We start from the raw sequence: 26,823 nt of genomic DNA on the forward strand, positions 1-26,823 counted from the left end.
GTCCAATGTGTTGCCTGTAGCAATCTCGACTTGATCTAGGGACAATCTTTTAAATTTCTTTAAAGAAAAATATTTTAATGTTATAAAAATCGTTATCTATTAAAGTCAAATAAATACAATGTTTCTTTACACAAGCCTAGCCTTTTCATCTACAATATGTTGTAGTTTAATGCCATAGACATATACAGAGTATATATGGTCTAATCTAATCCAAGGTGTTTAACATTGCACAGCTTAATTAAGCTACATTATGAGATAAAAAATAAAATAAAATACATATAAAAAATAAATATAGGTATTATATGCATAAAGGTGTAATTTAAAATTTAGCTTTTTAGGCTGCAATAAACTTACTCACAACTAGGTAGGTCTAATAAAAAGCCATTGCTGATATTTGGTACAGGTTATTTACAAGATGTTGGGCAGGTGCTCTGCTCTGATGAGCTAATGAAACTTCCTTATTAACTTTACACTAGCTGAAGTCATTGTCTCTTTGAAATGATTATTATTCCATATTATTATTATTCCATATTATATTATTATTACACAATAACTGATCATTATTATTACAGTGGCAAGAAAAAGTATGTGACACTTTTGGAATTACATGTTTTCCTGCATTAATTTTTCCTAAAATGTGATCTGATCAAGTCATGAGTATTAACAAATATAATGAATCTAAGATAATACCACAACAAAAATCTGATCTTTCATGTCTCTATTCAGAACAACTTTATGGAACGACTTGAAGAGAGCCACACACGAGACGTCCAAAGAATATGACAGCACTAAAGCAGTTCTGCCTTGAAGAATGGGTTTTTATAGTTGTTCTCAATAAATATGTAAAAGAGCAAAATATTTTCATGTCATTGATCTAGGTACATTAGATTTGTTAATACTCTGGACTTTTATGGAGATCAGATCACATTTTAGGACAAATTAATGCAAAAAATCATGAAATTCCTAATAAGTCTGTAAAGTTCAGGCTGGACTCCTGGTGAATCTGGAGAGATCACTTTAAAACAGGCTTAAACCACTGAAAAAAACAACATGTTAATAAGTGCAAGAGGCAGATTTCCAATGATCTCAAACAAAAAATTTTTTATTTTTATCCCACAAAATGTTAAAACATGCAACTCCAAAAATTCTTAAATGCCCTTAAAGAAAGGCTGATATATCTATATATTTCCTTAAACTTTTAGCGTTGTTCATGAAACACGTGATGTATCCATCATCATCAAATCAAGCATTAGGAAGCTAAATAACTATATATTGCTTCATGGAAGATTTTTGAATGTTTAATTAGAAATGTAGATATTGCTGGAACATGACAATTTGGTTTAGTGTCCCACAGCTGGATGGTCATCGTTCCTTTTAGAGTTTAAGAAATTGATATAATTTGTCCTCCTCGATTGCATTTTCAAATGCAGTGATATCCTGAAAGAAAGAAAAGATAGGTAAGGGATTCAGAGATGGACAGAAAGAGAGAGACAGATAATCCGTTACTATACAGTTGTTTTATGTAATTTTATACAATCTCTTGACAGCTTGAGCACATTATTTTGAGATTTATAATGAACAGGCAGAACTGATATTAATAAGCACGATTCTGTTGTATAGGATTACATTTGTGTTATCAGATGGCAGCTTAGTGAGGGGCACAAAATACAAAAAAAAAAAAAGGTGCAGAGAAGTTTACCATGGCACTGACCAACTAATCAACCAACTGTAACCAACGTGTAAGGACAAAAGGAGAACTAAAAAAAGAGCAATCTGGTTAGGGTGTGTGTTGGGGAAGTAATTAGAGTGTGTGCTAACATACTTGTGCAGCTGAACAGACTGCATGTATTTCTGACATTTGTGTGTGTCTGAGCAAGCCCGTGGGTAGGCTAATGCTGTCAATATTTATTTAATCCCTTTGTCTACGCCCTACACTAGCCTAAGTTATTTCCTGTGTGACAAATGCAGGAAGAGTGTAAATGTTTTACATTCAATCATAGCATTATTACATTTGTAAAGGCATATGGTCAAAACATCCTATTGTTTCTTTTATGATATGAATATTTTAAGATATTATCTGTCACTTACTCCACAGTAGACACCCTCGCTGCATATTATAGGCGGCAGTGCAGTTGGGTTGCCTGCTATCTTTCTCATGGTATCCTTATCTGCAGGATTCTGAGAAATGTCCACAGGTTTGAAAGAGATCTTCTTAGACTGCAGGACACTGATGATTCTTTCTTGATCTTTCTTGATCTGCAAGGGACAGTGTTTTAGGCATTTCTAGTCTATTTCTAGTCTTTAACAAGATCCAACATGTACAGGTGGGCTACAGAAGTAAAGTGTAAATAATGTGCTCACAGACAGAACATAAAGTGCAGGATTCAGAATATTTTGGCGTTTTATTTAATATATCCAAAATGTATCAACAACAATGCCACAAGTAAGTATGAAACAAGTAAGAATGTATACTGTACCTTCACAGAACTGCTCACGCTGGTTATGTACACTGTCAGTGTCATATCTGCTATTTGAACAACAGTTCCTTAATATAAACACACTCAGGTTTCTAGCGATTTGGCTTTGAGAGAGGTTGAGCAAATGTTCCAGTAATCTACATGAAGGTATGTGGTGCTGTTTTGCTGGGACAGCAGACAAGGTGAGCAGGTTTGGACACAGCCCATTCGCCTGCATGGGCACACCCTCTTTTATGACGGCCAGCTGTGACTTGTCTGCAAGATTTTTTTAAATCACTAACATTTACCTACCATTGGTGGAAAGCTGCTTTATGATATGATCTCAAGTATTATGCTTTTAAACTGGAGGGGACTGTCTTTGCTTATCTCGAGTATTTCTGTATTACATGTACGTGTGTACATGTACCACCATATTTTATAACTTCCTCATACAGTATCACATGAGGAATGACACAGGTCTATAAATAATGCATACTGGTTCCCTGTAACACTGGGACTAAAGTGTATTGATGTGATTAGTCACGACACCTCTGTGTTTTCTATGATCAGAACAAAAGGAGTGCTAATCTAACAGTTTAAGTTAAATTAGTAGTTAGTTTGCATAATGAGTTTAATCATTAAGATGTAAAAAAATCCCACTATTTTACAGTTATCTAAAACATAAATAAGTTATATATATACTCATCTAAAACAGTCATAAATCGCATCAGAAACAACATTTAAATGTTGATCACACATTAATTCATTATACACCTGGCCAATCTATTTGGTACACCTATACAATCTAATGGGAAACAGCAGCTATAACATGAATTCTACATTTATAAGGTTGTCACCTCTCAGTTTTCTTCTCAATGCTTTTAGTATCTAATGTTAGTTAATGTATGGATATTCTGGACAAACCGAATTCAATCCACCCATGTGTTTGACTTGGATGCAGTGAGGTGATTCAGTTGAAGTATGAAGACACTAGGTCAGGGGTCACTAACAAGGCGGATCCGGACCCAGGAGCTGTCTCACATGGACCCGGAGCTACAGACAGAACCGAACGTTTTAATTCCAAATCTAGCGGGACACCTTAATTTTCGTCGGCGCAGCTATTTCGGTCTTTACGGTAGTTATTTACTGGACGCGAGAACGCACCGGCCAATGGGATGCGAGCCATCCCATGTGACTTCACTTAGCCAATAGATTCTGTGGATCACAGGCGGTAAATTTAGCGACTCAACAGTAGATGAGAGAAAGTTGGAGCTTGGAAAGAAATTAATAAACAAAGACGATGATAACAGAGAGAAAGAGAGGAGAGAGACAGACGACAGAGAGGAGAGATACAGACGACAGAGAGGAAAGAGATACAGACGACAGAGAGGAAAGAGATACAGACGACAGAGAGGAGAGATACAGACGACAGAGAGGAGAGAGACAGAGGACAGAGAGGAGAGAGACAGAGGACAGAGAGGAGAGAGACAGACGACAGAGAGGAGAGAGAGACAGACGACAGAGAGGAGAGATACAGACGACAGAGAGGAGAGAGACAGACGACAGAGAGGAGAGAGACAGACGACAGAGAGGAGAGAGACAGAGGACAGAGAGGAGAGAGAGACAGACGACAGAGAGGAGAGAGACAGAGGACAGAGAGGAGAGATACAGACGACAGAGAGGAGAGATACAGACGACAGAGAGGAGAGAGACACAGACGACAGAGAGGAGAGATACAGACGACAGAGAGGAGAGATACAGACGACAGAGAGGAGAGATACAGACGACAGAGAGGAGAGATACAGACGACAGAGAGGAGAGATACAGACGACAGAGAGGAGAGTGATACAGACGACAGAGAGGAGAGATACAGACGACAGAGAGGAGAGAGATACAGACGACAGAGAGGAGAGTGATACAGACGACAGAGAGGAGAGAGATACAGAGGACAGAGAGGAGAGAGATACAGACGACAGAGAGGAGAGAGACAGACGACAGAGAGGAGAGATACAGAAGACAGAGAGGAGAGAGACAGACGACAGAGAGGAGAGAGACAGAGGACAGAGAGGAGAGATACAGACGACAGAGAGGAGAGATACAGACGACAGAGAGGAGAGATACAGAAGACAGAGAGGAGAGATACAGACGACAGAGAGGAGAGATACAGAAGACAGAGAGGAGAGAGACAGACGACAGAGAGGAGAGAGACAGACGACAGAGAGGAGAGAGACAGAGGACAGAGAGGAGAGAGACAGACGACAGAGAGGAGAGATACAGAAGACAGAGAGGAGAGAGACAGACGACAGAGAGGAGAGAGACAGACGACAGAGAGGAGAGAGACAGAGGACAGAGAGGAGAGATACAGACGACAGAGAGGAGAGATACAGACGACAGAGAGGAGAGATACAGACGACAGAGAGGAGAGATACAGACGACAGAGAGGAGAGATACAGACGACAGAGAGGAGAGATACAGACGACAGAGAGGAAAGAGATACAGACGACAGAGAGGAGAGATACAGACGACAGAGAGGAGAGAGATACAGACGACAGAGAGGAGAGAGACAGACGACAGAGAGGAGAGAGATACAGAGGACAGAGAGGAGAGATACAGACGACAGAGAGGAGAGATACAGACGACAGAGAGGAGAGAGATACAGACGACAGAGAGGAGAGAGACAGACGACAGAGAGGAGAGAGATACAGACGACAGAGAGGAGAGAGACAGACGACAGAGAGGAGAGATACAGACGACAGAGAGGAGAGATACAGACGACAGAGAGAAGAGATACAGACGACAGAGAGGAGAGATACAGACGACAGGGAGGAGAGATACAGACGACAGAGAGGAAGAGATACAGACGACAGAGAGGAGAGATACAGACGACAGAGAGGAGAGAGATACAGACGACAGAGAGGAGAGAGACAGACGACAGAGAGGAGAGAGATACAGACGACAGAGAGGAGAGATACAGACGACAGAGAGGAGAGATACAGACGACAGAGAGGAGAGATACAGACGACAGAGAGGAGAGATACAGACGACAGAGAGGAAAGAGATACAGACGACAGAGAGGAGAGATACAGACGACAGAGAGGAGAGAGATACAGACGACAGAGAGGAGAGAGACAGACGACAGAGAGGAGAGAGATACAGACGACAGAGAGGAGAGAGACAGACGACAGAGAGGAGAGATACAGACGACAGAGAGAAGAGATACAGACGACAGAGAGGAGAGATACAGACGACAGGGAGGAGAGATACAGACGACAGAGAGGAGAGAGACAGACGACAGAGAGGAGAGAGACAGACGACAGAGAGGAGAGAGATACAGAGGACAGAGAGGAGAGATACAGACGACAGAGAGGAGAGATACAGACGACAGAGAGGAGAGAGACAGACGACAGAGAGGAGAGAGATACAGAGGACAGAGAGGAGAGATACAGACGACAGAGAGGAGAGATACAGAAGACAGAGAGGAGAGAGACAGACGACAGAGAGGAGAGAGACAGACGACAGAGAGGAGAGATACAGAAGACAGAGAGGAGAGAGACAGACGACAGAGAGGAGAGAGAGACAGACGACAGAGAGGAGAGATACAGACGACAGAGAGGAGAGAGACAGACGACAGAGAGGAAAGATACAGACGACAGAGAGGAGAGATACAGACGACAGAGAGGAGAGAGATAGACGACAGAGAGGAGAGAGACAGACGACAGAGAGGAGAGAGACAGACGACAGAGAGGAGAGAGATACAGACGACAGACAGGAGAGAGACAGACGACAGAGAGGAGAGAGACAGACGACAGAGAGGAGAAAATGAATAAAGTGACGGTAAGACAGTTTTTAATCCAGAATGGACAGACTCCTTTCTGTCCTGTGTGTCTGATATGTTCAGAAACTGTGGCTTTTATTAAAAGTGCCAATGTCAAACAGTATTATGAGACAAAACACAAAGGTTTTGAACACACGTACCCACTCAAATCTGAAGTGCGATCACAGAAAGTTGCTAGTATCAGACCAGTCCACCAGGATCTTGAGCCACATGCTCAGTTTGATGTTACATAACAATACATTTGTCAAAAGGTTTTTGAATTGTACTGAATTAATTTGATTGATAGTCAAGTATTGATTACATGCAGGCTACTTGATAATATATCGCAGTAAATAGTTAGACATTATAATCTTCTGGACCTTTGCTTCCAAAAATATTGTGTAACCGGACCTCTTTAAATTTTAGTTGAATAGCCCTGCACTAGGGTGTTTCCCCCTGGCAGATAATCATGTTTAGTTTTAGTTGGTTTAGCTCAAGGCTTTTCAAGCATTATACATGGATTTAAGGGTAGGCTATGGGAGAGTGCTTAGTCAGCCACAAGCAGAAGAAATGTCTTTACACAAAAGAGATGTGTAAATGAGTATTACTTTCTATTGTGCCAAATCTTAGTATATGGGAAAACTGTGAAAAAGCAGTGTAATGGTAAGTTACCTACCTACCTATTACTGTAAAAAAACAACAATTTAGTGAAATACCTTACTTTTGGCAACTAGCCCAACATGTCTAATGATGTTTTATCCAAATGCAGTGTCCAAACACAGTATTGATAAAATTAAAGCACACCTTCTCCCCAATAATAATAGTAACAATGTGGAAACTAAATAAAAAATTTGCAACATGGTAAGAAATGCAAATTTATTGACGGTGCTCACATTTGCCGAAAAAGCAAAGAAAGACAATGTAAAAAGTAAATCAAATGTACTATGCAAGGTTATTATGTTCCAACAGGTCAGTAGAGCTGAGCTTTGTGATTGTGATTAAAATGTCTGCAGTTAATTCTCTACATGTTGTTAAAATTGTTCTTATTTTTGCTTAAAAATACATGTAAGAACACACAAATCCTAGCACGTCAAAAGTTTTTGCTGACCTCCAAAGGTTAAACTTCAAATTGCAGCTTATGATGCAGACGTGTACCCCAGGGTGTGTCAGTGCATTATGACCTCACCGATGGGTGTGGTTACAGGCCCAACGAAAATTCAGCAGCACTGCTCTTTAGCCCTGTGTTGCATTACAAATTTGAATTTAGGAAACCCACATAAAACAGTTATTGTTTCATTATTAAAGAACGAGCGGTTCAAGCTCATAACACACTCTCCCAGCCAGGTCTTCAGGAACTCTCTCAACAGTGTTGTCAAACTCAACATCTGCGTTCTTGTCTCCTTGACCCCGACCACGTTCAACATACTCGTTCATTTGGTTATTCTGGTCCCTGCAGAAGGCAGAAGCGTGACAAGTGCAATCACTATGTCTTTCAAAATACATAAAATGGACATACTTTGCATGTAAGTCTCATCAACCTTTATATCCTTATTTCTACCTTTTATCAAGTGCTCCATTACTTCTGTCTTCTGTATTTGGTTTGATTGCTCCTCCAAACCTGTTACTGAACTGAACTCTTGCACCTGAAAAGTGAGTATAACATAACCATGACAATAGCAGTCATACGTTTGGTCAAACCCTAATCCAAAACTGCATTATTATTATTTTTTTGCCTTGTGGCCACTTGGGGGCAACACATAAGCTGCAAGTACGATTCTACACCACCCATCCAAAAAAAAGTCACCACCTGGATTTAACTAAGCGAATAGGTAAGAGCCTCCCATTGGATAATTACTGCATGGATGATTATTTTTCAGCTGGCAACAAATTATTTAACGCTAACTGAAGCAGTGGTTCTCACTTCTTAGACAAGCACAACAGAATCTGTTTCAGAAGGATCAAATTACTGACAACAAGCAAAGAAAACAGGATGATGAGTCCATGTACCATGTTGCAGAGTGATGGGCGCAACTTTGGACATTGCAGAAGTTCATCAAAACGATGCGACTGCAGAAGAGTGCTGTAATCAAAGCTAAAGACGGTTCAATGAAATATTAGTGTGTGACCTTTACTTTTTGGATGGGCAGTCTACATTTCATCTGTAGATTTGTTACTACAAGTGGCAATTTTCCCATGTCTCACAGTTTTTTCTTTTCTTTTTAAATATTGAAAATATATATTATATTATAAAGTCACATGCATGTGCCGCCATTAAAACAAATGCGGCACCGCAGCAGATTTGTAACATAAAAGATATGTTCATCTGCCACCTACCAGCGCCCTGCGATCTCTTTCTCCAGACCAAGAAGCCTATAACCAGCAAGACTAGCAACACCACTAGACCTCCCACAACTCCTGCGACAAGTGAAGACGATGAGGTTCCTGTAGGGATCAGAGAATCATGTAATAAGTTAACACAGGAGAAAATTATCTAGAATCACTAGATAGAATGAATAAAAACAGAAATGAAATCTTTTCTGGGTCATACCGACTACAGTGACTTGAAGTGGTTTGGAGGGACCAGAAAGGTAGGAATATGAGGAGATGTTAACACCATAGACACAGGTGTACTCTCCTTGTTGTTTATAGTCTATTGCACCAAATTCAAAAGTTGCCAGGTAGTAGATCAAGTGTCCAAAGGCTCGCTTCATTTCACTGGCTTTCATGTCACCCCTCATCAGATAGAAACCACCTCCAGGATATATGGAATTGGTAGAGCAAGTAATGGAGAAGCTGCTCCCTTGGGTGACTGATATTTTGTCAGGGCTGTAGATTACCATTGCATGTGGAGATGTCAGGGAGATGCTGGGCTTCTCCAGTTGCACTGCAGTATAAAGACATACTTTTTATAAACAAGTAATACAATATTACAAAATATTAACCCGTTAGTAGTCTAGATAATGATCAACTGGAAAGACATAATTATTGACCTTTGACAGACAGGTCAGCAGTATTTCCTTGAGGATAATAGATGACTTGATTGGGTAGTTTCTTCTGATATTCACAGAAGTACGATCCTGTGTGGTTGAAGTCCACTTTAGGAATGGAAAAGGTTACAGCTTCATGTTCAGAGAATTTTTCAATTTGAAACGATCCTTGGGTCTTTTTCAGGATGAATGTTCCACCTGAGTGCTCTGTTACTACAGTGCAGGTGATTTCAACTTTGTCACCCCAGTTGACCTCTGGAGCCGGACTCAGTGTGATCTGGGGTTTCTGTAGAGCACCTGAAATATACCATAAACTGTGTAACTGATGAGATGTGTTGTAACGGCCTAAATGGTTTAAGTTAAGAGGTAATGGATTGAATTATACATTTAAAACAATCGTCTTACCTAAACAGATAACACCAGCATCTTCACCGTGCCCACAGTTATTCGATCCAAAGCCAGCATGCGTACATTGTGTGAGAGCAGACTCTTGACCTGAACACTCCACATTGTCAAGCCATATAGGACCAGTGCCTTTGCCAAAGTGTGCACTTGTGGGAGCTGATACTGCATGGCCGCAGCCAATCTGTCTACATACCACGTCGGCATTGCTCATCCCCCATTCATCATCACACACAGTTCCCCACTGGCCTTTATAGAGGACCTCAACTCTACCAGAGCATTGGCCTGAGCCGCCGACCAATTGAAGTTGTGCTGCATATGGAAACAGTGCAAGTGCAAAGGAGAGTCCTTGAGTCATTTGTTTATATTCATACTTCAATTGCTAGTTTAAGAAAGCATAAGAAAAAAGCATTTTCCTGAAATGTTGAGGATTTAGCATGTTATTGACAGAACATCTGATCATTTTCTGTGCCACTGTTTTTATGATATGATGATACCATATTACAACTAGATGTGAGAATGTTGTCCTTACCAGCACAGAGAACACCAGCATCATGTTCATGCCCACATGTTCCCGCTTTGAAACCTTTGAGCGAACATTGCCTAAGGGATGTTGTGTTGTCGAAACATAGACCCCTAGCCTCCACTTGTTGCCCACTGCCTTGCCCAAAATTGGCAGCGCCGGGAGCGTTCACGGCACGTCCGCACTCCAGCAGCTCACACACCACATGAGCTTTATTCAAGGTCCACTCTGAGTCGCACACTGTTTTCCACTCCTCGCCTTGACGAACCTCTATTCTGCCAGAGCACTCATCCTTACCATTGACCAACCGCGCCTCCAAACTCCCTTTGAAGTCAAGTACACTAAAGTGATTATGGACTATCAAACTGTTGTATAATGATTGTAATAATATTACCCTTGACAACTAAGCAACTCCAAATCTCCAAAGCTAATATATGTTGAAATAGTCAGAAACACATGTAATGAACCAGACATTACAATTACAGATGTGTGATAAAACTTAACATAATAGACAAAACTCTTACTTTGGACACTGTTAGTAGCCAAATACTTTATCTCACCTGTGCAAACAACGCCAGCAATTGAAGTGACGTTGCAAGTTTTATCTGTAAATGGTCTTTGTGGGCACTGAGCCAACATTTGCTCTGTTCCACTGCATTCAATTTGATCAATCCAGGTTTGCCCTGGGCCGTGCCCATACTCGGTCATCGTGGTAATCCTATGAGCCCTCCCGCAGTCCAGCTGTCGGCACACTACCGTGGCATCGTTCATATCCCACGATTCACCACACACAGTTCCCCACTGCCCTTTGTCATAAAACTCCACTCTTCCAGAACAGAGATTAGGCCCACCAGATAATTTCACATTGCCTGAAAATGATAGTGGTTATATCAATATAAAAGCTGTCCAACTTTTGCATGTGTGATATTTGTTTCTTGGCCTAATTTAAAATCAACTAAAAGACTAAATTTAAGCTTTACGGTTGTGCTTCCTACATTTGCGTTCTCCAGGGGCATAGAGTTTTGGTACTGACTTACAGTTTCAGGACTGTAGTGGGCATTAATATGTCTTTTGTAAAATAGCTTGATTGCTTCATCTGACACAGCAGCAGTTAACTAACACTTGCAGTTAACCAACTGCCGGTGCGTCAGCCAACTGTGTTGCAATAGTGCTAAAGTCTAAAATAGTCTAAAAATACCCAATATAATATTTTATATGTCCTTTTCTATTTTACATCACCTTAATCAATAAAAATGGGGAAATTTAAATTCCCCCATTGTATAAGTTGTACCTGAACACTCAACAGTTGCCTCTCGAATATGATCGTTGCTGCTCCTGGTATGGTCTCTCACTGTGCAATGTGTAAGTGAACTCTCTCTGCCTGTGCAGCTGATCTTGTATCCGCTCAGATCTCCACTTTCACCGAAGGAGCCAGTGACCTTTACAGAATCTCCACAATTAATTTCTCGGCATACCACATTGGCTTCATTCGTTCCCCAGTCAACATTATACACTGGCGACCAGTGGTTGTTATAATGGACCATGACCCTGCCTGAGCACTGGTTAGTCCCATTAATCAGCCTAATGGAAGCTGGAAAGCAAAGCAGACAGAATCAACAATTAGTTAGTTGATCTTTTCATATGTTTGAAGTTGATTCTCTGCTTTATCACAAGTGTAATAAAGCAATCTATCAGAGGCAATGAGTAAATGAAAGCATTAATGTCAGTGTGTGAAATTAAGTAAATGATGTGCTAACAAAGAGGAGTGAACAACTCCACAGAGTATTAACTGAGATGATACCTGAACACACCACACTAGCATCCTCGCCATGCCCACAGTTATTTTCTCCAAAGGAAGGACGTTGGCAGTGCACAAGGGATGTCTCATTACCAATACAATTTACATCATCCAGCCAGATGACTCCATTGCCTTGACCAAAGAAGGCCCCGGATTTGACAGTCTGAGCTGTCCCACAGTCCATGGCTCTGCACACCACCTGAGCATCTCTGATGTCCCACTCATCATCACACACTGTTCCCCACTGGCCATCATGCAGAACCTCCACTCTGCCGGCGCAGCGGTCAGTGCCATTCACGAGTCTTATTGGTGAAAAACCTAGGGACAGGTCCACAATGTTGAAAGTTTTTACAACCTCAACTAACATAATGATATATTATGGTTCACATTGACCGTCAACTGTCAATTGACTTTACAGTCCAAAGGGACAACATATTAATAACAGCAGATAAAAAGCTAAAGCTGCCATTTAAACATATCAGAAATCATCACTGTGATAATGGCTTTTCCCTTACATTACTATAAAACAACCAAAACCAATAATGAAAAAACAATGAGTATTAACTATGTTTTCAAAATCTGGTATAACTTCAATTCCACATCTCATCCACACGCTGCGGTAAACATTATCTTTTGTGTCTTACCTGCACATGAAACAGAAACACCCTCACATGTTCCTGTGTGTTCTTGAAGAGTGCACTGGCTGATGGAGCTCACATTGCCAGCACATGTACTTACGAAGCTTCTCAGTCCACTTTCACCATAACTGAAGCTCTCTTGTGATTTTTTTGGATTTCCACAATTAAGCTCTTTACACACTATTGTGGCCTCTCTAAGACCCCAGTTATTGGTACAGATTTTCCCCCATCGGCCATCATGGAAGACCTCCAACCTGCCAGAGCACTGGTCAGTTCCATTAATCAATCTGACAGTCTCTGGAAAATAAGCAGATAAAACAGCTAAGTCTGGTATTTTCATCTCTTCAGAGTCATCGTTCCATCATTCTGCTATTTAACACTGGGGAGTTACACGCATTTTGTCAAGTACTTCACCAACTATGACATTTTTGAGCAACAAGAACAGTGTTACCTGAGCATACAACACCAGCATCTTCACTGTGGTCACAGTCATTTTCTCCAAAACCTCTGTGTGAGCAGTCACCAATAGCCTTCTCATGGCCAATACAGTCAATATCATCCAGCCAAATCTGATCCTGACCTCTGCCAAAGTAGGCTTTGTATTTGACTGCGAGTACATTCCCACAGTCCATCTGTCGGCAGGCGACAGCTGCTTCCTGCATCCCCCATCTGTCATCACAAATTGTGCCCCACTGTCCATCATGGTAGACTTCCACTCGACCAGAGCACTTATCAGTCCCATTTATCAGACGAATTGGTTTACTGTCTGTCCAGTTGAAAAGAATAAGAATAAGAATAAGTTAAAGGCATGCTTATTTAGAGGGGACTGAGGTAAAGTTTAAACACAAAATTACAGATGTTTTGGTCAGATGGATGACTTACTTGTACAGAGAACATTAGCGTCAGCACATCCTTCCTTGAACTCTTGAAGTGTGCACTCTGAGAGAGAGCTCTCATTTCCAAAACAATTAGTTTTTATTCCAACTACGTCGCTTGTCACTGCAAAACCAGGTGTTGGATTCAGGACAGGAGTGCCGCAGCTAATCTCTCTGCACAGCACATCAGCTTCTTCCTTTCCCCAATCGCTGCTACATACTCGTTTCCATTGGTCATTATGATAGACTTCCACTCTGCCACTACACCGATTACTTCCACCAACCACCCTCACGTGTTCTGCAAAGAGATATATACAAAGAATAGTTTGCCATTGTTTCTAGCTTCAAAATTGTCAAGCCAGAGCTTAGAGTCACAAGTAGCTTGAACTATTTCCCTAAGTATGCTGCAATCAAACATGTTTGTTAAGACTGCTAGGCATAAACTAATGCGTTAGCATCTCTCCCACACTTCCCACAACATGTCCATTATAGAAAAGCTTTAGCACACCTAATGATGCTGCTTTATTTTTGTTTAACAAGAAGAATGAAGGTGACATGAGGTGGAAGTATGTGACTGGAACGTGGCTTTTTACCAATCTTACAAACATGAGCAAAATGAGGTCATGTGATTGAATGCTGTTCTGTCACTTGTGTACTTTGTGCCCTTTGCACTTTACATTTGCAGTCATGTGCTGACCTTGCTGTTGCGCCTCTGCTGCAACTAAAATGCCAACACAGGTAGCCATAACCCTTAAAGTACACAATAAATTGTGAACTGACAAAACAACAGAGGTGGGTATAGTAGCCAAAAATTGTACTCAAGTAAGAGTAGCTGTACTTCAAAATAACATTACTCAAGTAGAGGTAAAAAGTAGTCATCCAAAATATTACTCAAGTTAGAGTAAAAAAGTATTCGGTGAAAAGACTACTCAAGTACTGAGTAACTGTTTCATCGTAATTTCTGATTCATTTAGTTATTTTCTTAGAAACTATGTAAACACTGCAGCCAGTTAAAATGATAATGCAGACACATTCCAAATAATAAAATAAGATGAATGAAATAAATAAAAATGAAAACACATCAAGTAAAAACATATCACAAAATAAAGCAGACATTTTGAACAATTAAACTTTTCCAGTGTATATTGAGTTGCCCTCCAAATGGCAGCAAACAACAGAGGGCTCACTTTACAATCAACTGTGTCTGCATGTGTGGCATTTTCACTCAGACTATTGAACTACTTCAATAGTAGTTGGCTTTCAAGGTTCTTGGAGTGGTTTTCAAAAGAATGTAGGTCTGTGCATTCTTCTTACCCTCATAATGTACAGGCTGCCACACTGCTGATGTTTGACATGAAAAGTTTCCTGAACTCTTGCCACCCTGTGGTTTTGACACTGACACACTGAACTCCTAATGGCAGTAACATTAACAAATAACACATTTCAGTTCCATTTGCTAAAGTTAACTTAACCAAAGGAGGATCGGTCGCCATTTGGTGGCAATTGAAATAACAAAATCCACCACATAGCCACAAACGCTACAGAAGCGAAACTGTAGAGGATTTAAACGTTATTAACGATATAACAGACAAATCGTTCATTGTGTTTCCTCAGATTAGACGTAGAGTTTTTATACGCTGAAATGTGTCTGTTTTGGCAGACAGAGAAGACACAGCATAACAAAGCTGTTCGTTTTCATTGTGTGTAACAAAACATGTTTTTAACATGAGGCTAGGGGTTGTTCGTCGTAGAATAAGAGTAGAGTTTCTTCTACACAAAAATATTCAGGTAAAAGTAAAAAGTTGGGTGCAGTAAAACTACTCATAGAAGTACATTTTTTTGAAAAAGTTACTCAAGTACATGTAACGGAGTAAATGTAACTCGTTACTACCCATCTCTGCAAAACATTTTCTATTTTTTAAATAACACAAGGCAATGATCAGTTAACATAAATGCTGTGTTAGCTGATTTTCTCCACATCTGCATTTCTCAACTTCTCTCTCCACAGTTCCACATTTTATGGATGTTTGTTTATATAAATTGGGGGAGAGACTTGTAACATAGGTTTTAGAACTTTCACTTACTCTGAAATATCACGCTAATGTTCATCTTTCATATTATAAGGCCTGCTCCAGCTTCAATTTAGATGCATTTAGCAAAAAGACAGAAAATAGTCTGTCTTAATGTGACTAGATCTGCCTATTAGCACCTGTATTATCAGTTTCTGTGCTACGTTATGTGGCCGCAGCTTTTTATTTAGGGGACACTGTCTCAACTCGGGTCCAACCATTTAAAAGTGAAGAAAACTTAGTTAAGATAAATGAGTAAAGTCAGTTTTACCTGAACAGACAACTCCAGCATCTTCACCATGGCCACAGTTATTTTGCCCAAGTGGTCTGTGCTGGCACTTGAGGATGGAAGACTCATGACCAGTACACTGCACATCATCTAGCCAGATCTCCTCCTTTCCAGGCCCAAAGAAGGCACTCTTTTTGGCCTCAAGAACTGTCCCACAGTTTAACTCCTTACACACCACATCGGCGTTGGTAATGCTCCAGTGATCATCACACACGGTTCCCCAGTTGTCTCTGTGGTAGACCTCAATTCTACCAGAGCAGCGAGAAGGACCAACCAGCCTAATTTTCTCACATTCTGGAAGTGACAAATAGAGACACAGTAGCTTTAGGCTGTGTCACCATAAAGTCAGTAACAACAATATATTTAGTAGAAAAAGATGTTAAAGCTACTAACCTGTAAGCAGTGGTAAGCTCAGCAAACCTATGGCAACAAATTGGTAAAACTTTGTAAATAAATCTGATACTTGTGGTCATTTTAAGCAAAAGTGCATCGGGATAAGCCACGGTTGCCCAACATTAAGGTTGTCATACTGATCAGAGGAAGAACATTAAAACAAACTTTCAGTTACAAAATTCTATGTTTCAGATATGTATGTCTTTTAATAAGACACAAATTACACTGAAGAATTGAAAAAGAACCCATTAAATTGAATAGGAACTCACCAATTGACAAATAAAGAGCAAAATGTAGTCTTTCAGCAGCCAGGAAGATCATACTGGTTCTTCAGGGTAGTTCAAAAGCTGTCAAGGTGTGGTTGAAATGAAACAAATCAAGTATTTGTACTCTTCATTATTACTCTTCGTTTGTAGAAATGATTGTGCTTCACTGCAGTGCCTCATCTGGCTTTCTTTAAGAAAAGCTTTCTAACTGTTTAGAAGTCATTAATTTATATATATTTTTTACCAAAAGGTTTAGTCATCTTACCTTTTAAATCCAGGTCTGGACAACTCTTAAATTGAACTCAAAATTCAAAATACATCTTGCCTAAAAAGATAGAAGACCCAGACCCAAGACTCAATTGTTATGAAAAACGTGGACTGCCTGCACTTGGACTGCAAACTGGACACATATTGACATTTTGATCAATCATTAAAGACAGAGCTTGTGAGGGAATTTCATTGCGTTTTACACAACATCTACGTTGCTATTTGGAAAAGACATTATATTCAACAGGAAAACACACCCACTTTTAACGAAAAAGTGGTAGTATAACTACTCTTAGTAGTATATGCGAGTAACGGTGATTCATGGACAGAGCAAAGATCAGCAGCAGAAAAACGTAAGTGGGAAACCTGAGATCAAAGGATTCTTGTTATGAACTAATGTCAAAAGGTGAACTTGACCAATGACTTCCAACATTGAACCTCACCACCGGTGCCCTCCCACCTCTGCTTATCATTCACAGCCCTTTTAAGTTGAATTTGTACAAGCCCCACACCACTTTTTTTTTTTTAAATAGCCTAAATATATAGGCGGTTTTCCTTTTTTTTATGCAAAAAACATTTTAAAAAGACTTTATCTGGTATAAATCAAAAATCTATTACCTATTTTGTGCACTTTTGTGTTAACCATCCATTTCAAATTTAATTATTGATGCTATGACCCACCTATTTCTTTAAATAACAAATATACTGTGTTAGGTTAGTTGTATCAAAGTTCAAAATTCTCTATCCAATAGAAAAATATATATATATGATTTCTTACCTGCTTTCACACAAACGCTTGACTTGATGGAACCATCTGTCATGCACAATATAATGGCACTGTTGCTGGGACTGATACACTCTTCAGTTTGCAAAAATTTGAACTACAGTAGTGTACGTAGTGCAGCCTGAAGATTTCTTGGATGTATCCAACACAATAGCCTGACTGAACCGTCTATTCAGCATTTTATATTTGCCTGGTTTGGTCAACTGATTTCACATGTACCCAATTTCCTTCTTCCCCTTTATTCTAATTTCATCACAGCATCAAAAATAATTTCATCCTCATTTTTCACACTCACCGATTCACACTTGCACGTTAATGTTTAACTAGTGTACAGTTGATAAATCTTTATAAATTTCTTTTTCAAATTTTCATTTTCAAGTTCAGAAAGAGATATGTGGCACTGGAGGTTCTATATAGTCATCATGTTTATTGATTGAGATTTTGAATTAAAGAAGCTGAGGAGGCATTTGGACTTGTTAACACAGTGGTTACTTATAATGTTCACACTTAAGTGACCAAACAAGCTGTTACTTTGTTTAAGCGTGCCAGGATGAACAGCACCATGTCTTTAAACTGAAGCAGCTAAATGGAATTCAATCATCATTGAGTTTAGTTATTTATTCATGCTATATCTGTGCTTATCATACTGTTACATGCTGAAATGTCTTCTATGAAAACAGCGACTAAACTGCTTGCCTTCTGTGACTATACTTGACTGATTTTATGATGTGGAAGTGTCCTTTCAAAACCAGGCTTCACTCATCTTTTCCAGATCAGCACAGCAGGAGGCTCTAGTACTGAACACTAATAGACTAATAGAGTGATCCAATGCTTCTCATCAGTATTCTCTATTAATGACAGAATTTCAATGGACAAGAGGTTAAGCACATATTGATGTCTGGGTAAATCATTACAGGACCAGAGATAAGCATCATTGATGGGAAAAGATGTTACAACTCAACTGGGTCAAATAAATAGGCATAGATCACTTTTTTATAAGCAAGTTAGAAACATTTGCACCATGTTTTTGGCTCATGTTCAGGTCGTTTATTGTGATATTACCTTGTTATAGACGAGTGAAAGAAAAGAAAGTGTTTTTTACATTTACCTCCTTGTAGAAATGACTTTGTTCTTCTTTCAGACAAAGTTCAAATAATCAACAGGTGAGCCTATAGACTGTTTATACTAATGAAAAACTAATAAAAAAAAAAAAAAACACCTGCTCCATTTTGTCTGTTTTAAACATCCCTTCTTTTTGCCACTCCTCACCTGTCCACTAGCTGCCACTGCAGTGTTTCTGTTCCTGTCCACTAGTTATCCGTCTGATCAGCAGCTCACCATCATTCATTAGTCACTAATGCCTTACGCTTAGTCTCTGCTTTAGAACTTTCAAAGTTGTTCCTATTGTCTAGATTAGACTCACTGAGTTCAAAGATGCAAAGAATAAACTAAATGTATAGCTGTGTTAATTCAACAATCATAACTTAGCTGTATTGTGCTTTGCTGTGCAGAAATCAACATACAGTAATGTGTCATTATTATTTCAGAAGCCTATTACAAACATAATAAGGGAGATGCTGGGCTTCTCCAGTTGCAATGCAGTACAAAGGCATATTTTTTACAACAAGTAATACAATATTACAAAATATGAACACGCCTGTAGTCTGCATTTCTAATTATGATCAACTGGACTGACAGGAGTATTTCCTTGAGGATAATAGATGACTTGATTGGGTAGTTTCTTCTGATATTCACAGAAGTGCGATCCTGTGGGGTTGAAGTCCACTTTAGGAATGGAAAAAGTTGCAGCTTTACGTTCAGAAAATTTTGAAATCATCCTTGGGTCTTTTTCAGGATGAATGTTCCACCTGAATGATCTGTTGCTACAGTGCAGGTGATTTTAACTTTGTCACCCCAGTTGACCTATGGAGCCGGACTCTATCGAGCACCTGAAATAAATCATTAATTGTAACGGATTAGTTGTGTGATAACAGCTCAAATGGTTTCAGTTAGGAGGTAATATATTGTATTATAAATTTAAAACGAGCCTCTTACCTAAACAGATAACACCAGCATCTTCAGCGTGCCCACAGTTATTCGATCCATAGCCAGCATGCTTACATAGTGTGAGAGCAGACTCTTTACCTGAACACTCCACATTGTCAAGCCATACAGGACCAGTGCCTCTGCCAAAGTGTGCACTTGTGGGAGCTGATACTGCATGGCCGCAGCCAATCTGTCTACATATCACGTCGGCATTGCTCATCCCCCATTCATCATCACACACAGTTCCCCACTGGCCTTTATAGAGGACTTCAACTCTACCAGAGCATTGGCCTGAGCCGCCGGCCAATCGAAGTGGTGCTGCATATGGAAACAGTGCAAGTGCAAAGGAGAGTCCTTGAGTCATTTGTTTACATTCATACTTTTTCAGATACTTATTTTTGCATATTGCATTTTGCATATGTGTGTGTTAATTCACATTACACATGTAAGTCACATTTGCACAGGTGCATTTTCAGAAACAATGTAAATGTAATTTACATATAAGTATACAAGTATTAGTGTCTTTTAGGTAAACCAGTGTAGGAGAGTTAGAGTTGAAGATAAACTACAACCAGCGGCCAGTAAGAGAAGCTCAGCACCAAGTCTGAAAATAGAGAAATTGAAAGTTTTGATTTGTTCTGAAATTTATCAACCGAGACAGTTAAAATTAAAGAATTAACACATTAGATTTATGATGCAAAATACACTGCTCTTTTAGCCTGTTTCTAATCTTTATGCCAAGATAGGCTGACCAGCCACTGGCTGTAGCAACATATTTATCCCACAGAGAGGTAAGAAAGAAGCATTTTCCTAAAATGTTGAACAATCCTTCTAAGGATTTAGCATGTTATTGACAGAACATCTGATCATTTTCTGTGCCACTGTTTTTATGATATGATGTTACCATATTACAACTAGATGTGAGAATGTTGTCCTTACCAGCACAGAGAACACCAGCATCATGTTCATGCCCACATGTTCCCGCTTTGAAACCTTTGAGCGAACATTGCTTAAGAGATGTTGCACTGTCGAAACATGGACCCCTAGCCTCCACTTGTTGCCCACTGCCTTGGCCAAAACTGGCAGCGCCGGGAGCTTTCACGGCACGTCCGCACTCCAGCAGCTCACACGCCACATGAGCTTTATTCAGGGTCCACTCTGAGTCGCACACTGTTTTCCACTCCTCGCCTTGACGAACCTCTATTCTGCCAGAGCACTCATCCTTACCATTGACCAACCGCGCCTCCAAACTCCCTGTGAAGTCAAGTACACTAAAGTGATTATGGACTATCAAACTGTTACTATAGTTAAAGATATGAGAGATGAAAAATAAGGAACTTTCTACTTTTTGCAGTTCAATTAAACACAGTTGAAAAAGAACTTTAAAACAATATAATGTTTGTTATAGTTGACAACTAAGCAACATCTGCAAATCTAATATATGTTGAAATAGTCAGAAACACCTTGTAAGTGGCCCTTTGAATTTTTATATTGCAATTTGTAGAAATGTAGAGGTTTTTTGAAGTGCATATAAAAAACAGACATTACATTTACAAATATGTGATAAAAATTACAAGAATAGACAAAACTCTTACTTTGGACACGGTTAGTAGCCAAATACTTTATCTCACCTGTGCAAACAACGCCAGCAAGTGAGGTGACGTCACAAGTTTTATCTGTAAATGGACTTTGTGGGCACTGAGCCAACATTTCCTCTGTTCCACTGCATTCAATTTGATCAATCCAGGTTTGCCCTGTGCCATGCCCAGTTATCGTGGTAATCCTATGAGCCCCCCCGCAGTCCAGCTGCCGGCACACCACCGTGGCATCGTTCATATCCCACGATTCAGCACACACAGTTCCCCACTGCCCTTTGTCATAAAACTCCACTCTTCCAGAACATCGATTGGGCCCACCAGATAATTTCACATTGCCTGAAAATGATAGTGTTACATGAAAATCAAAGCAGTCCAACTTTGCATGTGTGATATTAGTTTCTTGGCCTAATTTATAATCACCTAAAAGACTAAATTTAAACTTTACGGTTGTGCTTCCTACATTTGCATTCTCCAGGGGCATAGAGTTTTGGTACTGACTTACAGTTTGAGGACTGTACTGGGCATTAATATGTCTTTTGTAAAGCAGCAATTAACCAACACTTACAGTTAACTGTCGGTGCATCAGCCAAGTGTGTTGCAATAGTGCTAGTCTAAAAATACCCAATATAATGATTTATATGTCCTTTTCTATTTTATATTACCTTAGTCAATAAAAAAGGAGAAATTCAAATTTCCCCATTGTATAAGTTGTACCTGAACACTCAACAGTTGCCTCTCGAATATGATCGTTGCTGCTCCTGGTATGGTCTGTCACTGTGCAATGTATAAGTGAACTCTCTCCCCCTGTGCAGCTGATCTTGTATCCCCTCAGATCTCCACTTTCACCGAAGGAGCCAGTGACCTTTACAGGATCTCCACAATTCATTTCTCGGCATACCACATTGGCTTCATTCGTTCCCCAGTTGACATTATAGACTGGCGACCAGCGCTTGTTATAATAGATCACGACCCTGCCTGAGCACTGGTTAGTCCCACCTATCAGCCTAATGGAAGCTGGAAAGCAAAGCAGACAGAATCAACAATTAGTTAGTTGATCTTTTCATATGTTTGAAGTTGATTCTATCACAATCAATTCTATCGCAATTTTCATGCTTGACACTAATCAGCTAAATCTATCAGAGGCAATGAGTAAATGAAAGCATAAATGTCAGTGTGTGAAATTAAGTAAATGACGTGCTAACAAAGAGGAGTGAACAACTCCAGTATTAACTGAGATGATACCTGAACACACCACACCAGCATCCTCGCCATGGCCACAGTTATTTCCTCCAAAGGAAGGACGTTGGCAGTGCACAAGGGATGTCTCATTACCAATACAATTTACATTATCCAGCCAAATGACTCCATGGCCTTGACCAAAGAAGGCACTGGATTTGGCAGTCTGAGCTGTCCCACAGTCCATGGCTCTGCACACCACCTGAGCATCTCTGATGTCCCACTCATCATCACACACTGTTCCCCACAGGCCATCATGCAGAACCTCCACTCTGCCGGCGCAGCGGTCAGTGCCATTCATAAGTCTTATTGGTGTAAAACCTAGGGACAGGTCCACAATGTTGAAAGTTTTTACAACCTCAACTAACATAATGATATATTATGGTTCACATTGTCAACTGTCAATTGACTTTACAGTCCAAAGGGACAACATATTAATAACAGCAGATAAAAAGCTAAAGCTGCCATTTAAGCATATCAGAAATCATCACTCCCACCTACTCTGAGTGATAATGCCTTTTCCCTTACATTACTATGAAACAACCAAAACCAAAAATGAAAAAAAACAAAAACAATGAGTATTAACTATGTTTTCAAAATCTGGTATAACTTCAATTCCACATCTCATCCACACGCTGCAGTAAACATTATCTTTTGTGTCTTACCTACACATGAAACAGAAACACCCTCACATGTTCCTGTGTGTTCTTGAAGAGTGCACTGGCTGATGGAGCTCACACTGCCAGCACATGTACTTACGAAGCTTCTCAGTCCACTTTCACCATAACTGAAGCTCTCTTGTGATTTTTTTGGATTTCCACAATTGAGCTCTTTACACACCATTGTGGTCTCTTTAAGACCCCAGTTATTGGTACAGATTTTCCCCCATCGGCCATCATGGAAGACCTCCAACCTGCCAGAGCACTGGTCAGGTCCATTAATCAATCTGACAGTCTCTGGAAAATAAGCAGATAAAACAGCTAAGTCTGGTATTTTCATCTCTTCAGAGTCATCGTTCTATCATTCTGCTATTTAACACTGGGGAGTTACACGCATTTTGTCAAGTACTTCACCAACTATGACATTTTTGAGCAACAAGAACAGTGTTACCTGAGCATACAACACCAGCATCTTCACTGTGGTCACAGTCATTTCTTCCAAAACCTCTGTGTGAGCAGTCACCAATAGCCTTCTCATGGCCAATACAGTCAATATCATCCATCCAAATCTGATCCTGACCTCTGCCAAAGTAGGCTTTGTATTGGACTGAGAGTGCATTCCCACAGTCCATCTGTCGGCAGGTGACAGCTGCTTCCTGCATCCCCCATCTGTCATCACAAATTGTGCCCCACTGTCCATCATGGTAGACTTCCACTCGACCAGAGCACTTATCAGTCCCATTTATCAGACGAATTGGTTTACTGTCTGTCCAGTTGAAAAGAATAAGAATAAGTTAAAGGCATGCTTATTTCAACACAAAATTACAGATGTTTTGGTCAGATGGATGACTTACCTGTACAGAAAACATTAGCGGCAGCACATCCTCCCTTCAACTCTTGAAGTGTGCACTGTGAGAGAGAGTTCTCATTTCCAAAACAATTAGTTTTTATTCCAACTACGTCGGGTTTCGCTGCAAAACCGTGTGTTAGAGTCAGGACAGGAGTGCCGCAGCTAATCTCTCTGCACAGCACATCAGCTTCTTCCTTTCCCCAATCGCTGCTACATACTCGTTTCCATTGGTCATTATGATAGACTTCCACTCTGCCACTACACCGATTACTTCCACCAACCACCCTCACGTGTTCTGCAAAGAGATACATACAAAGAATAGTTTGCCATTGTTTCTAGCTTCAAAATTGAGTCACAAGTAGCTTGAACTATTTCCCTAAGTATGCTGCAATCAAACATGTTTGTTAAGACTGCTAGGCATAAACTAATGTGTCAGCATCTCTCCCACACTTCCCAAACATGTCCATTATAGAAAAGATTTAGCACACCTAATGATGCTGCTTTATTTTTGTTTAACAAGAAGAATGAAGGTGACATGAGGTGGAAGTATGTGACTGGAACGCGCTTTTTACCAATCTTACAAACATGAGCAAAATGAGGTCATGTGATTGAATGCTGTTCTGTCACTTGTGTACTTTGTGCCCTTTGCACTTTACATTTGCAGTCATGTGCTGACCTTGCTGTTGCTCCTCTGCTGCAACTAAACTGCCAACACAGGTAGCCATAACCCTTAAAGTACACAATAAATTGCGAACTGACAAAACAGTGTCTATTTTTTAAATAACACAAAGCAATGATCAGTTAGGATAAATGCTGTGTTAGCTGATTTTGTCCACAGCTGCATTTCTCAACTTCTCTCTCCACAGTTCCACATTTTATGGATGTTTGTTTATATAAATTGGGGGAGAGACTTGTAACATAGGTTTTAGAACTTTCACTTACTCTGCAATATCACGCTAATGTTCATCTTTCATATTATAAGGCCTGCTCCAGCTTCAATTTAGATGCATTTAGCAAAAAGACAGAACATAATCTGTCTTAATGTGACTAGATCTGCATAGCAGCACCTATATTATCAGTTTCTGTGCTACGTTATGTGGCAGCAGCTTTTTATCTAATGGACACTGTCTCAACTCCTGTCCAACCAAGTGAGGCAAGCTTAGTTAAGATAAATGAGTAAAGTCAGTTTTACCTGAACAGACAACTCCAGCATCTTCACCATGGCCACAGTTATTTTGCCCAAGTGGTCTGTGCTGGCAGTTGAGGATGGAAGACTCATCACCATTACACTGCACATCACCTAGCCAGATCTCCTCCTTTCCAGGCCCAAAGAAGGCACTCTTTTTGGCCTCAAGAGCTGTCCCACAGTTTAACTCCCTACACACCACATCGGCGTTGGTAATGCTCCAGTGATCATCACACACGGTTCCCCAGCTGTCTCTGTAGTAGACCTCAATTCTACCAGAGCAGCGAGAAGGACCAACCAGCCTAATTTTCTCACATTCTGGAAATGACAAATAGAGACACAGTAGCTTTAGGCTGTGTCACCATAAAGTCAGTAACAAGAAAGTATTTAGTAGAAGAAGATGTGGAACCTACTAACCTGTAAGCAGTGGTAAGCTCAGCAAACCTATGGTAAAATATTGGTAAAATGTTGAAATTAAATCTGATACTTTGGTAATTTTAAACAATTTTATGCAGCAAGGTGAAGTAATTGGTCAGTTTGTCAGTGTATCAGGTTAAGCCACAGTTGTCCAACATTAACTTTGTCATACTGATTGGAGGACGAACATTAAAACAAATTTTCAGTTACAAAATTCTATGTATCAGATATGTATTTCTAAATAGGACACTAATTACACTGAAGAATTGAAAAAGAACCCATTAAATTAAATAGGAACTCACCAATTGACAAATAAAGAGCAAAATGTAGTCTTTCAGCAGCCAGGAAGATCATACTGGTTCTTCAGGGTAGTTCAAAAGCTGTCAAGGTGTGGTTGAAATGAAACAAATCAAGTATTTGTACTCTTCGTTTGTAGAAATGATTGTATTTCACTGCAGTGCCTCATCTGTCTTTCTTTAAGAAAAGCTTCCTAACTCTTTAGAAGTCATTAGGATTTTTTTACCAATAGGTTTAGTCATCTTACCTTTTAAATCCAGGTCTGGACAACTCTTAAATTGAACTCAAAATTCAAAATACATCTTGCCTAAAAAGATAGAAGACCCAGACCCAAGACTCAATTCTTATGAAAAAAGTGGACTGCCTGCACTTGGACTACAAACTGGACACATATTGACATTTTGATCAATTATTAAAGACAGAGTGTGAGAGGGAAAAGACATTATATTCAACAGGAAAACACACCCACTTTTAATGAAAACGTGGTAGTATAACTACTCCTAGTAGTATACAGTGGCAAGAAAAACTTTGTGAACCTTTTGGAATTTCAGGTTTTCTGCATTAATTGGTCATAAAATGTGCTCTGATCTTCATCTAACTAAAAACACAGTCTGATGAAAATAATAGTGCATAAACATTATATGTCTTCATGTTTTTATTGAACATAACGTGTAAACATTCACAGTGCGGGGTGGAAAAAGTAAGTAGACTTAATAACTGGTTGACCCTTGGGTTGAGATCAGGACTCTGACTGGGCCACTCCAGAAGGAGTATTTTATTCTGTTGAAGCCATTCTTTTGTTGAATTACTTGTATGCTTTGCGTCATTGTCCTGTTACATCACCCATCCTCTGTGGAGCTTCAGTTGGCGGACAGATGGTCTTACGTTTTCCTGCAAAATGTCTTGATAAACTCTGGAATTCATTTTTCCATCAATGAAAACAATCCGTCCAAGCCCTGAGGCAGCAAAGCAG

At 39.9% G+C, this 26,823-nt stretch overlaps 2 protein-coding genes across 2 annotated transcripts; both read right to left on the reverse strand.

The window, feature by feature from the left end:
- Positions 1-1,074: 1,074 nt before the first annotated feature.
- On the reverse strand, positions 1,075-2,651 carry zgc:153284 (GRX_SH3BGR domain-containing protein). Its single transcript, XM_026340772.1, has 3 exons — positions 2,478-2,651; positions 2,089-2,256; positions 1,075-1,437 (listed from the first exon to the last, which is right to left on the reverse strand). The coding sequence occupies exons 1-3, from the start codon at positions 2,520-2,522 to the stop codon at positions 1,375-1,377; spliced, it is 276 nt and encodes a 91-aa protein (XP_026196557.1). The 5' UTR covers positions 2,523-2,651; the 3' UTR covers positions 1,075-1,374.
- A 4,480-nt stretch (positions 2,652-7,131) lies between these two features.
- LOC113149616 (scavenger receptor cysteine-rich type 1 protein M160-like) lies at positions 7,132-26,259 on the reverse strand. The gene is made up of 27 exons (XM_026341826.1): positions 26,098-26,259; positions 25,856-25,933; positions 25,554-25,580; positions 25,143-25,454; positions 23,955-24,245; positions 23,552-23,866; positions 23,107-23,397; positions 22,448-22,762; positions 21,920-22,219; positions 21,239-21,541; positions 20,547-20,861; positions 19,617-19,925; positions 16,245-16,271; positions 15,834-16,145; positions 13,501-13,791; positions 13,070-13,384; positions 12,625-12,915; positions 11,984-12,298; positions 11,474-11,773; positions 10,743-11,051; positions 10,192-10,506; positions 9,663-9,971; positions 9,261-9,554; positions 8,819-9,154; positions 8,605-8,712; positions 7,829-7,913; positions 7,132-7,720 (listed from the first exon to the last, which is right to left on the reverse strand). Exons 2-27 carry the CDS (start codon positions 25,905-25,907, stop codon positions 7,570-7,572), a joined length of 6,588 nt encoding a protein of 2,195 aa, XP_026197611.1. The 5' UTR covers positions 25,908-25,933; positions 26,098-26,259; the 3' UTR covers positions 7,132-7,569.
- Between the last annotated feature and the right edge of the window lie 564 nt (positions 26,260-26,823).

The sequence above is a fragment of the Anabas testudineus genome, chromosome 24 (genome assembly GCF_900324465.2).
Source record: "Anabas testudineus chromosome 24, fAnaTes1.2, whole genome shotgun sequence".
In the NCBI taxonomy this organism is placed as follows: Eukaryota; Metazoa; Chordata; class Actinopteri; order Anabantiformes; family Anabantidae; genus Anabas; species Anabas testudineus.